Source organism: Dama dama, chromosome 24 (genome assembly GCF_033118175.1).
Source record: "Dama dama isolate Ldn47 chromosome 24, ASM3311817v1, whole genome shotgun sequence".
Lineage (NCBI taxonomy): Eukaryota > Metazoa > Chordata > Mammalia > Artiodactyla > Cervidae > Dama > Dama dama.
The window spans coordinates 34,859,545-34,872,260 of NC_083704.1; the positions used below are offsets into that span (position 1 = coordinate 34,859,545).

At 43.3% G+C, this 12,716-nt stretch overlaps 1 protein-coding gene across 1 annotated transcript; it reads right to left on the minus strand.

Moving 5' to 3' along the window:
- Positions 1-6,340: 6,340 nt before the first annotated feature.
- Positions 6,341-10,548, minus strand: LOC133045761 (WW domain binding protein 1-like). The gene is made up of 2 exons (XM_061128074.1): positions 10,381-10,548; positions 6,341-10,332 (listed from the first exon to the last, which is right to left on the minus strand). The coding sequence occupies exons 1-2, from the start codon at positions 10,474-10,476 to the stop codon at positions 9,316-9,318; spliced, it is 1,113 nt and encodes a 370-aa protein (XP_060984057.1). The 5' UTR covers positions 10,477-10,548; the 3' UTR covers positions 6,341-9,315.
- Between the last annotated feature and the right edge of the window lie 2,168 nt (positions 10,549-12,716).

Genomic DNA, 12,716 nt, shown 5'->3' on the forward strand with positions numbered 1-12,716 from the left:
TAAAGTGAATCTCCCTGTAGATCCATTCCTTGCCTGGACTTGGCTGCTTATAGAGGTGTCTGGGGAATTTTTTTTTTTTTTAAGCAGCATTGGAGGTAGGGAAGGAAGGATTGGGAGTTTATGATTACCAGATGCAATGCCAACTATTATATATAGGATGGATAAGCAATAAGGTTCTACTGTATAGCACAGAGAAATATATTCAGTATCCTGTGATAAACCTTAATGGAAAAGAATATGAACAAGAATATATATATATATATGTATATATATAACTAAGTCCCTTTCCTGTACATCAGAAATTAAATAACATTGTAAATCGTTATGCTTCAGTAAAATTAAACAGACCAAAAAAAAAAAAAAAAACAGTACCAAAGCCTGGGCCACCATTAAATCTAGTACTTCAGTTAGATAGTCCATCTGTCTTGGGCCTCAATTTTCTGATCTATAAAATTGATAGGCTTTGGCTACATAATTCCTGTTGGTGCAGGCTCTGTGTAAGTGCTCTCTCTGAGACTAGCATTTCTGAAGTACAGCTAACCCATCTGGAGGAGCCCACAGAGCAATAGTACTCAGTAATTGAGCATCAAGTATGTGTATCTTCCTCAATTTCTGGTGAGATTGTGTCCCAGTAAATCCATCACAAACTGAAGATACTGTAAGTTGAAAACGGATTTAATACACCTCACTTACCCAACATCACAGCTTAGTCTAGCCTACCATAAAAGTGCACGGATCACCCATGTTAGTCTACTGTTGGGCAAAATCGTCTAACACAGAGCCTATTTTATACTTGTGCTGAATATCCTGCCATTTATTTGGATACAGTATCAGAAGTGAAGAACAGAGCAGTCGGATGGATACAGATGAATGGTATAGACTGCTTACCCTCATGAGTACGTGGCTCACTGGAAGCCGCGGCCCCTGCCTGTGCCCAGTATCACAAAAGATTATTGCTAGCTCAGAAAAAAGGTCAAATTTCAGAATTCTGTTTCTACTGAGTCGAATACCACATTTGCACCATCAGTTCAGTTCAGTCGCTCATTTATGTCCTACTTTTTGTGACCCCATTGACTGCAGCATGCAGGCTTCCCTGTCCTGCACCATAGTGAAGTCAAAAGTCATTAAGTGGGACCATCATTAAGTCAGGACAGTCTGTAAATCAAATTCAAACCTGAAATTGGAAGTTCTCGCCTGAGAGTGGTTTTGCTACCAGGAGACACTTGACAAATCTGGAGGCTTTCTCGGTTACCATGGATGCCGTGCTCTGGGACTCCAGGGTGGAGAGGCCAGGGATGCTTCCTGCAGCAGCTAGTATTAACATATCCCCTACACTGAGCATGAGCCGCTGTGCTTTTCTTGTGTTGTCGAGGTTGAGAAACTTTGCCTTTGGGAGTTCAGATTTGTCTTCCACAGTCAGAAGCCCCACCTGTGTACCATGATATCGTCAGTCTAATCCTCTAGGGTCACACCTGCTTGGTTCAACTGAGAAGCTGCTAGAAGCTGTTTTTCGTGATAATGCATAACCTAGCTACATATTTTCTGGTTTTTCATTTTGACTTTCTCTTAATATATGAACCACTTTCTATACTGTGACACATGGTTACCAAAGCTTTTTTCCCCTTCTTCCCTCTTGTGTTTCTTCACACCACACCAGTTTGAAGTGGGGGCGAGAGGGACATCTGTTTGGGCCTGAGCCTCTGGAGGAGGCCCTAAAAATGTCTTGAGAAGAACTGAGTTGGAGACCAAAGAGGCGGCTATGTGTGGAGGCCCTGGGCAGCCCTCTCAGCTCCAGAAAGATGATGCTAAAAGAAGCGCTAAGTGCTCCCATCTTGTGTTTATACTATTCCTATTTCACAAAGTGAAAAAAATAAAGTTAAATTAAGAGGTGCTCACCAGCCTTTAGGAGTTGGAGACTTTTTTGTAATTTTTCAGATCCAATCGGCCGACCAGAGGACTTTGGCATTTATGAGATGAACACAATGTACATATCTGATATGATGGTGTTTGAGGTACCAAACTATTTATTTTATGGAAAGTTTTCCCATTTTCCCTAGTTGATGAACTGTTCATGCATGACTTATCTTGAGTTTGGTTTGACAAAGTGAGTGTTGCTAGAAAAGGAGGAGAAGAAAACTAATCGATCACACAGTGGGCTCAATCTGCAAATGACCCATCTCCTAGCCTGTGATTCTAGGAGGGTTGCATCTCTAACAAGAGGTGGTGATATCATGACTTTAGTTTAAATGCACTTTGGAAAGATTACATAAGGAGACTTTCTCTAATGGATAAATAGGAGCAACTTAGAATTTTAGTCTCATGACTATTCAAGGAAAAGGATTTTCTAACAAGAAGTATGTATGCTAAATCAAGGTCTCTATGGAGAGCTTGTTATATAAAATAACTGTAAAATTTTGAAGAACTCTAGAAGGAATATAGTTGCTATAGACCATTTTGAAATCAAGACACACTTGTGAAAATTAGTTTCATCATTTTTAGGGTAACGTATAATCTCCACATGGAAAGGTACATTTATAGTATAACTTGACTTTGCTGTCATGGAGGAGGGAAGGAAGCAGTTTGGCCAGAAACGTCAAATTTCCTAGATGCTGAGGTTGTTCCAGATGAGTGAGTGATGATTCCAACTTGTTCATTTCCTTGAAGCAACTAACCAGTCAAGATGCCTCCTCTCCTCTCTGACGAAGCACAGAGGCATTGAGCCAGGTGTGCCCATTTCAGGAAGCACTGGCTCTTTTTTTGTTTTTTTTTCCCTTGTCTTAAAAAATTTTATTGAAGCTTAGTTGACATTGTTGTGCTAATTCCTTCTGTATAGAAAAGGAACTATTATACGTGTACATTCTTTTTCATTTTCTTTTCCATTATGGTTTGTCATAGGATACTGAATGTAGTTCCCTGTGCTGTACAATAGGGCTTTGCTGTTTATCCGTCCTGTATGGAGTAGTTTGCCGCTGCTGATCCCAACTGCTGTTTCTTCACTCACTCCACTCCCCCTCGGCAGCCGCAGTTCTGTTCTTTGTGAGTCTCTTTTTGTTTCGTAGCTGTTGGTTTGTATTGTATTTTAGACTCCACATATAAATGGTACCATGCAGGATTTGTCTTTCTCTGACTTACCTCACTTAGCGTGATAATCTGTAGTTCCATCCATAATGCTACAAATGGCGTGATTTTCTTCTTTTGATGGCTGAGTAATAGTCCATTGTTCCATTCCATTCCAACACACACACATACACACACTATGGAATCTCTCTCTCTCTCTCTCTCTCTCTATATATATATATATAGGTAGGTATCTATATATATAGGTGTATATATATATATAAGTATCTGTATATATATATAGGTATATATATAGGTATCTGTATATACATATAGGTATCTGTGTGTATATATATATAGGTTTATGTATATATAGGTATCTCTCTCTATATATATAGGTATCTGTATATATATATATAGGTATCTGTATATATATATAGGTGTGTATATATATATAGGTTTATGTATATATAGGTATCTCTATATATAGGTATCTGTGTGTGTGTATATATATATATAGGTATCTGTATATATATATATATAGGTGTGTATATATATCTAGGTATCTCTCTTTATATATAGGTATCTGTATATATATATATAGGTATCTGTATATATGTGTATATGTATATATACAGGTGTGTGTGTGTATATATATATATAGGTATCCCTCTCTATATATAGGTATCTGTGTATATATATATGTATAGGTATCTGTATATATATGTGTGTATATATATATATAGGTATCTGTATATATAGGTATCTCTCTCTGTATATAGGTATCTGTGTGTGTGTATATATATATAGATATCTGTATATATATAGGTATCTGTGTATATAGGTATCTCTCTCTGTATATAGGTATCTGTGTGTATATATATATAGGTATCTGTATATATAGGTATCTCTCTCTATATATAAATAGGTATCTGTATATATATCACATCTTCTTTATCCATTTCTTTGTCTGTAGATGTTTAGGTTTCCATGTCTTGCTATCTTGGCTATTGTAAATAGTTCTGTTTTAAACATAAGGATGCATGTATCTTTTTGAATTATAGTTTTTACCTGGGTAGGTAAGCCCAGGAGTGGGATTGCTAGATCAAATGGCAACTCTATTTTTAGCTTTTTGAGAAACTTCCATGCTATTTTCCATAGTGGCTGCACCAATTTACATTCCTACCAACAGTGTAAGCAGATTTCCTTTTTTTCACACTCTCTCCAGCATTTGTTATTTGTGGACTATTTACTGATGGCCATTCTTACTTGTGTGAAGTGGTGGCTCATTGTTGTTTTGATTTGCATTTTTCTAATAATTGGTGATATTGAGCATCTTTTCCTGTGCCTATTGGCCATCTGTATGTTTTCTTTGGAGAAATGTCTATTTAGGTCTTCTGCCCATTTTTGTTTTTTTTTGATTGGCTTGGTTTATTTTTGTTATTGTCATTGAATTGTCTCAGCTATTTGTATATTTTGGAGATTAAGCCCTTGTTGATTGATTTATTTGCACATATCTTCTCCCATTCCATAGCACTGACTCTTTATCAATGGATTTCTTTCTGTGAGTGCTCTTAACCAACATTTTCTGATAAAACCCCAGTTTTGAAGGTATCTTGTCCAACAGCCACGCAGTTTCCAAGTCAGATATTTTATAAGTGACATCTGTCTTGATCAGTTTGCATAAGCAAATGACTTGTCCCAGATTGGTAACAATATTTGCTTAAGTATTTGAGAGGGAATTTCTCCTTTGAAACATCAGAGTCCCATAATTATATGCCTTATAAAAAAAGTCTTTTTTAAAAAAAACTTTTGTATTGTGGTATAGCCAATTATGATGAACCTAAACAGTGTGTTGAAAAGCAGAGATGTTATTCTGCTAACAAAGGTCTGTATAGCCAAGGTTATGATCTTCCCAGTGGTCATGTATGGTTGTGAGAGCTGGACTGTAAAGAAGGCAGAGTGCCAAAGAATTGATGCCTTTGAACTGTGGTGCTGGAGAAGACTCCTGAGAGTCCCCTGGACAGCAAGGAGATGAAACAAGTCAATCTTAAAGGAGATCAACCCTGAATATTCACTCTTAGGACTGATACTGAAGCTGAAGCTCCAGGATTTTGGTTATCTGATGTGAACAGACAACTCTTTGGAAGAGTTCCTGATTTGGGGAAGGATTGAGGGCAGAAGGAGAAGAGGGTGTCAGAGGATGACATAGCTGGATGGCATCACCAGTGCAATGAACATGAACTTGGGGCAAATTCTGGGAGATGGTGAAAGGCAGGGAGGCTTCTGTGCTGCAGTCCATGGGGTCGCAATGAGTTGGATACGACTGGGTGACTGAATAACAACAGTAATAGTCAGTTATAGTTTCAGATATGCAGTTGACACCACCCTTATGGCAGAAAGTGAAGAGGAACTAAAGAGCTTCTTGATGAAGGTGAAAGAGGAGAGTGAAAGAGCTGGCTTAAAACTCAACATTCAAAAAAACTAAGATTGTGGCATCCGGTCCCATCACTTCATGGCAAATAGATGGGGAAACAATGGAAACAGTGACAGACTTTATTTTCTTGGGCTCCAAAATCACTACAGATGGTGACTGCAGCCATGAAATTAAAAGACGCTTGCTCCTTGGGAAAAAAGCTATGGCAAACCTAGACAGCATATTAAAAAGCAGAGACATTACTTTTCTGGCAAAGGTTCGTCTAGTCAAAGCTATGGTTTTTCCAGTAGTCATGTATGGATGTGAAAGCTGAACAGTAAAAAAAGACTGAGCTCTGAGGAGTTGATGCCTTTGAACTGTGGTGTTGGAAAAGACTCTTGAGAGTCCCTTGGACTGCAAGGAGATCAAACCAGTCAATGCTAAAGGAAATCAACCTTGAATATTCATTGGAAAGACTGATGTTGAAGCTGAAGCTTGAATACTTTGGCTACCTGATGCGAAGAACTGACTCATTGGAAAAGACCCTGATGCTGAGAAAGACTGAAGGCAGGATGAGAAGGGGACAACAGAGGACCGTATGGTTGGATGGCATCACCGACTCAGTGGACATGAATTCGATCAAATGCTAGGAGATAGTGGAGGATGGGAAGCCTGGTGTGTTGCAGTCCATGGGGTCACAAAGAGTCAGAAATGACTGAGCAACTAAACAACAACATAACCAATTAAAAATGTTGTGATAGTTCCAGCGAAAAGACTTGGTGATACATATACATGTGTCCTATCAAAGAAAGTCTTAAAGCAGAGATAGGAAAGTTGTCACCAATAAGCCAGACTTTGCCAGAGATGTCTGTAATCAGCTTGCCTCATGTTCGGCTTTTTATTTATTTATTTATTTTTTTTCAGGTTTTGGGGATGGATTTTATTTGGGCTTCTCACAGTGGTTAGAGCCACTCTGTCTTCAGAACAATCACAGCACAGGAAATGCGTCACCGAGACTGCCCACAAAAGTCTGACCAGCTGAATCTTATTGCTTAAAATACACATATTCACAATAACTGACAAAGGGTGATGTGCCTCACACAGGAATGTGTTAGCAGTTGCAAAACTTCCGACTGTAGCACCAAACCCTTGACCCATCCCTTTCTTCTCACTTGCCTGGAATACCAGGCTCCCTCCATCTCCCTGGCCCCTCAAGGGTCCTTCAGCTCCCTACTCCCGTGCGTCCATGTGCAGGGCAGCCTCAGGCAGCAGGGGCCAGGCGGTGACACAGGACTTGAGTCCAGCTCCACCCGCCGCATTTTCATTTTCTTCTTCTCGTGCCTTTAGGGTCAGACACTGCAGTGAACCCAGCAGTAAACCTGCACACCAGTTCCCCACTCTGACTGGAGAAGGAATCTTCAGAGGGCCCGAATCCACCCCTTTGACCAGTTAACTCAAACAGGGTTCATTTTGGTAAAACTTGATAGCCTTTGAGACACTTCAGTGAGTTGTTTGGGATGAAAAAAAAAAAGGCGTCAGGAAAGGCATCTGAGGGGGGCTGCAGGCACACTCCTGCCTGCTCTGGCCACACGTCGGCCATGTGCCGGACCTCAGCAGAGGGAGGTAAGCCCTATGGCACTGTGGTGGCCGTCAAAGCCTCCTGGCAATTCTGGGTAGGGCCGATGCCTGGGCCAAAGGCAGTCTGAGCTTGACCCTGAAGATCCAGTCAAGCTTCAGTCTGAGGTTCCACCTTGGCCCTCTGTCCTGAAGGGGTTTGGACCCCCCTGGGGGCTGATGCCGAGGGCTAGGAGCAGCCGGGGAAAGCGGACAGGTTCAGAGCACTTTCCGCTTACGGGGAACAGGACACAGGCCTCCGTGTGTCCATGGAGCAATGTGCAAATTGCAGTGAGGGGTAGAGTAAAACCTCTACTCGGAACACAGTATCTCTGGCAAAAGTGGGGACTGCCGTCAACAGCACTGCTGAGTACACCCGAGTGCACAGTCAGACATTTGCTCAGTAAACAGTAAATGCGTAAAATAAATTACCTTGAGAGGGCTGCACCTGCTCCGAACGCATGGTAATGTGAGCAGAGTGGCTGCCGTTCAAAGTATATTCACAGGAAAACAGGGCTGGGGGCTCACACACAATGGACAGACACACACAGGTTACTGGAAAAGTCATCGTATACAGACTGCACTTGTTCAACATGGATTTTGGTTTTGTGGACTCCAAATGCAGACACTTGTTCACCTCACAGCCTCAGATTTGTCTATTTTGTGTGTATGTGTTTATATACATATATATACACATACACATGGATACGTGTGTATTCATATATATATATACAGATATATACCTTCCTTTCTTAACCAAAACGTCAACGCCTACTCTGAATATCATCATTCAAGAGTGGGGGAAGAACCAAGCTATTCATGTGAACAGGGCTGGGCAGGGAATGTTAGTTTCGGCAGTTTGCTTTCTCCATTCAGATTATTCCTATCAAAGCTCACCTGGTTTCTGAAGCAAAACTACAGGAATTAAGGATCCTGTGGTCCTTCAGGAGGGCTGCCTCCACCCTCCTATCTGGGCCACTGAGACTCTTTACATAGGCTACAAAAATTAGATACCCCACTCAAGGGGCGGTGCAGAGCAGGCAAAGGGCATGAAAACCACAGATAACCAAGGCATTTTTTTTCCAAGTGGTCAGTTTGAAAAAACAAATAAACAAAACAACTTATTCAGAATCAAGAGAAAATACTGTGTGAGAGCCAGACTGTGGGCCTGCCCTTTCTCAGGACCCACAGCCTCATTTGTTCGTAGAGAACAGTGAGACGTGAAGGCCGGCAGATGTGTGTCTGGGACGGGAGGAGGGCACTGGTCACCCGTTGGCGCAGATCAAAGGGCAGAGACAATGGGAAGTTGCACCTCCATCCGCTGCCACACTGCAGGGCCTCCTGCTCACCCACAGGAGTTCCAGAGACAGCCTCCACCCAAGCCTGCACATTATGTATCTCCTGGCTCAACTATAGCCAGGCTCTTTGAAGGCCAAGTTGAGAAAAAGACACAAACTTCCCTTTTCCAAAACAGAATTCTTGCCTGCCCACTGGTCAAGTTGTTGTTTTCAGCTTGCTTTTGTTGTTGTTTTTTCTTTAAAAAAACAAAACAAAACCAAAGGCAGGTGTATAATTTTCCAGCCTGAGGCCAGCCAGACCCTGCTGGGAAGGGAGGGGCCCCTCCAGTACACCCTGGCACCACTGCGAGCTCGTCACCTGGAATTTGAGAGCACAAGTCCCTTACCAACCCACCACACTGCCAGTCAACTCTCCTCCCCACCAGAGCAGAACACAGTTCTGGCACCACAGATGCTGGTAGCAAGGGGCAACAATCCCTGGGCCTCTGTGAGCTTCCTTCTTCATCCAGGGCTGAGACCAGCCACCTCTTCTGGACAGAGATGCAGCGAGGTTCTCATAAACCAACACCGGAAAGCACATCCATTCCATCACCAAGAGTCACCTCAGGGCACGGTCTCATCCCCTCCTTGGGGGCTTCTGAACACACATCTCTCTGACCCAAGCAGGTAGTGAGATGTGACTTTAAAAGAGGTAAAGGGGAATGGGGTGGGGTATGAGGAATGAGTCACAGGATAACTTCTCAGCCCTCCACGGCACTGTGCTTCTGTCGGGGGGGGCAAGCCACCCACACCCCAAACTGTACCTGGAGATGCAGGAAAATGCAGGAGCACGGGGTGGGGGGGAAGGAACACAGTTACTTAATGCTTCTCGCATGGTTCTCCCCTACCCTGGTTGCATGGCCAAGTTCTCAGGTGCAGGCAGGACCTGCTCTAGCTGGGAGAGCTGCTGCTCTGGGAGTTTGGGGAGTCCTGCTCATTGATGGTGTTCAGCAGCAGGCAGGCAGGTGGCCTTGGCAGGTGTGGATGCCCGGGCTCCCGGGCCTGCTCCTCGGAGGGCTGGCAGAGACCTTCCTCCTCGTCGCCAGGTGGCCGCACGTTGCAGCTGTCGCAGAAGTCCAGGGGCCCGTCCAGAGCATCGTCAATGAGCGCGTTGAACTCTTTGAGGTCGTCGTCATGGTGGCCCCGGTTGCACACACACACCTCGATGCCTGAGTCACCCGTGAAGCGGCGGTGTCTGCCAGGTGTCTTGTCTTTGTTGTCAGGGAGGGCGCTGCCCTGCTCGGAGCTGTACTCTTTCGGAAGCTCCTCCTTACATTCGGAATCCTTGTCCAGGAAGGCCGTGGGGTCCACCTCCCCCAGGCCAGCCACAGAGCCGCTGGGCTCCATGCCAGGGGTTTTGGTGGCTGCTGGGTCTGCTGGCACGTCGGAGAGCTCAGGGTCAGTGATGCTTGGGGGTCGCGTGCTACTTCTGCTGGGCCCGGACAAGGGGCTGCTCTGCGCCCCCTGGGAGCCCCTGGTGGGGTCGGTGCCTGGGGGGCTGCTGCCTGCAGAGCCACACGGTGCAGGTAGCTGCTGCTGCTGCTGCTGCTGCTGGAGCTGGAAGGCACTGTATGGTGGGGGAGGAGTTGGAGGTCGGTTCACCACTTCCTCATAAGGAGGTAGTAAATAGTTTGGCAAAAACCTGAAATAAAATGGCAGCGCTGAGTAATTGTGGGCTTCCCGGTAGGCGATCAGGTTGATTTCATGCTGCCGCTGCTGGGCCTGAAGGCGGTGCTTGGCTCGGCGGTGGTGGCAGACGCAGCAGCAGCTCAGGATGATAATGATGGTCCACACGAGCCAGAACCACCAGAGTTCATAGTAGTAGTTGCAGCACTGAGACTGTCCACAGCAGTGTCCTGTGTCACAGATGTAGCTTTGATTGTTGGTACCCACGCAGGTTTCCTTATCCTGAAGTACATCCTATACCAAGTGGTCTCTTAATTTTTTTTTCATCACTGATTTCTGCGGGGGTTCAGCCCTGACTGACAGGGGGCTGGGCAGCGCCTGGAGGAGCAGGAGCGCCATGCCACCCAGGAGCCTTCTCCTCGCCATCCCCCTCCTGCTCCTGCTCCTCCGCCACGGCGCCGCCACCTCCCTCCTCCTCCTCCCTCTCCTCCTCTTCCCTGTTCTCTGTTCGGCTTTTTAAAAAATTGTGGCAGTACTTAAAACCCAGGATACTGCATGCAAGAAGCTGGAAGTTTCTGACTCTGCTGATAAAGTAGAAGCCCTGGTGTTGAAACCCTCCATCCCATGATGGGAAGGAGCTGGGCAGCTGCTCCCTTGAAGTGGTCATGCTCTGTCCAACATGTCACGTAGTCCCCACCCTTCTCTGTTTTTTTTCCAATGCAGTGCTTGTTGTCCTTGATCGTCTTTAGACTGGTCCACTTTTCTCATTGCTCTTAACTGCCTGGTTTATCTGTATACTTGCATTTCAACCACCACCACAAGGGAAAAAGATAAAGAAAGGTGTTGATTGATGGTGAGAGGGTGTTTTCATAACAGTTTTGGAAAGTAAAGGCAGATTGATAAATTCTGTCTGTAATTTATGTTTGATTTTTAAAAGTACAATGACTTGTCCATTATTGGACAGTAAAAGATAATTTGCGTCTAGCACAGGTTCTATTAGAAGATGCATATCTTTTTGTGTATGGTGTTAGAAAGTGTTCTAGTTTCATTCTTTTACAAGTGGTTGACCAGTTTTCCCAGCACCACTTGTTAAAGAGGTTGTCTTTTTTCCATTGTATATCCTTGCCTTCTTTGTCAAAGATAAGGTGTCCATAGGTTTGTGGATTTATCTCTGGGCTTTCTATTCTGTTCCATTGATCTATATTTCTGTCTTTGTGCCAGTACCATACTGTCTTGATGACTGTGGCTTTGTAGTAGAGTCTGAAGTCAGGCAGGTTGATTCCTCCAGTTCCATTCTTCTTTCTCAAGATTACTTTGGCTACTCGAGGTTTTTTGTATTTCCATACAAATTGTGAAATTATTTGTTCTAGTTCTGTGAAAAATACCGTTGGTAGCTTAATAGGGATTGCATTGAATCTATAGATTGCTTTGGGTAGAATAGCCATTTTGACAATATTGATTCTTCCAACCCATGAACATGGTATGTTTCTCCATCTGTTTGTGTCCTCTTTGATTTCTTTCATCAGTGTTTTATAGTTTTCTATGTATAGGTCCTTTGTTTCTTTAGGTAGATATACTCCTAAGTATTTTATTCTTTTTGTTGCAATGGTGAATGGTATTGTTTCTTTAATTTCTCATACACAAAAATAAACTCAAAATGGATTAAAGATCTAAATGTAAGGCCAGAAACTATAAAACTCCTAGAGGAGAACATAGGCAAAACACTCTCCGACATAAATCACAGCAAGATTCTCTATGACCCACCTCCCAGAATATTGGAAATAAAAGCAAAACTAAACAAATGGGACCTAATGAAACTTAAAAGCTTTTGCACTACAAAGGAAGCCATAAGAAAGGTGAAAAGACAGCCCTCAGATTGGGAGAAAATAATAGTAAATGAAGAAACAGACAAAGGATTAATCTCAAAAATATACAAGCAACTCCTATAGCTCAATTCCAGAAAAATAAATGACCCAATCAAAAAATGGGCCAAAGAACTAAACAAACATTTCTCCAAAGAAGACATACAGATGGCTAACAAACACATGAAAAGGTGCTCAACATCACTCATTATTAGAGAAATGCAAATCAAAACCACAATGAGGTACCATTACACGCCAGTCAGGATGGCTGCTATCCAAAAGTCTACAAGCAATAAATGCTGGAGAGGGTGTGGAGAAAAGGGAACCCTCTTACACTGTTGGTGGGAATGCAAACTAGTACAGCCACTATGGAAAACAGTGTGGAGATTTCTTAAAAAACTGGAAATAGAACTGCCATATGACCCAGCAATCCCACTTCTGGGCATACACACTGAGGAAACCAGATCTGAAAGAGACACGTGCACCCCAATGTTCATCGCAGCACTGTTTATAATAGCCAGGACATGGAAGCAACCTAGATGCCCATCAGCAGATGAATGGATAAGGAAGCTGTGGTACATATACACCATGGAATATTACTCAGCCGTTAAAAGGAATTCATTTGAATCAGTCCTAACGAGATGGATGAAACTGGAGCCCATTATACAGAGTGAAGTAAGCCAGAAAGATAAAGAACATTACAGCATACTAACACATATATATGGAATTTAGAAAGATGGTAACGATAACCCTATATGCAAAACAGAAAAAGAGACACAGAAGTACAGAACAGACTTTTGAACT

Coding starts and splice junctions, on each gene's coding strand:
- LOC133045761 (XM_061128074.1), bottom strand. CDS start 10,476: ATGGCGAGGAGAAGGCTCCTGGGTGGCATGGCGCTCCTGCTCCTCCAG. Junction 10,333..10,380: donor CTGAACCCCCGCAGAAATCA/GTGATGAAAAAA, acceptor GATGTACTTCAG/GATAAGGAAACCTGCGTGGG.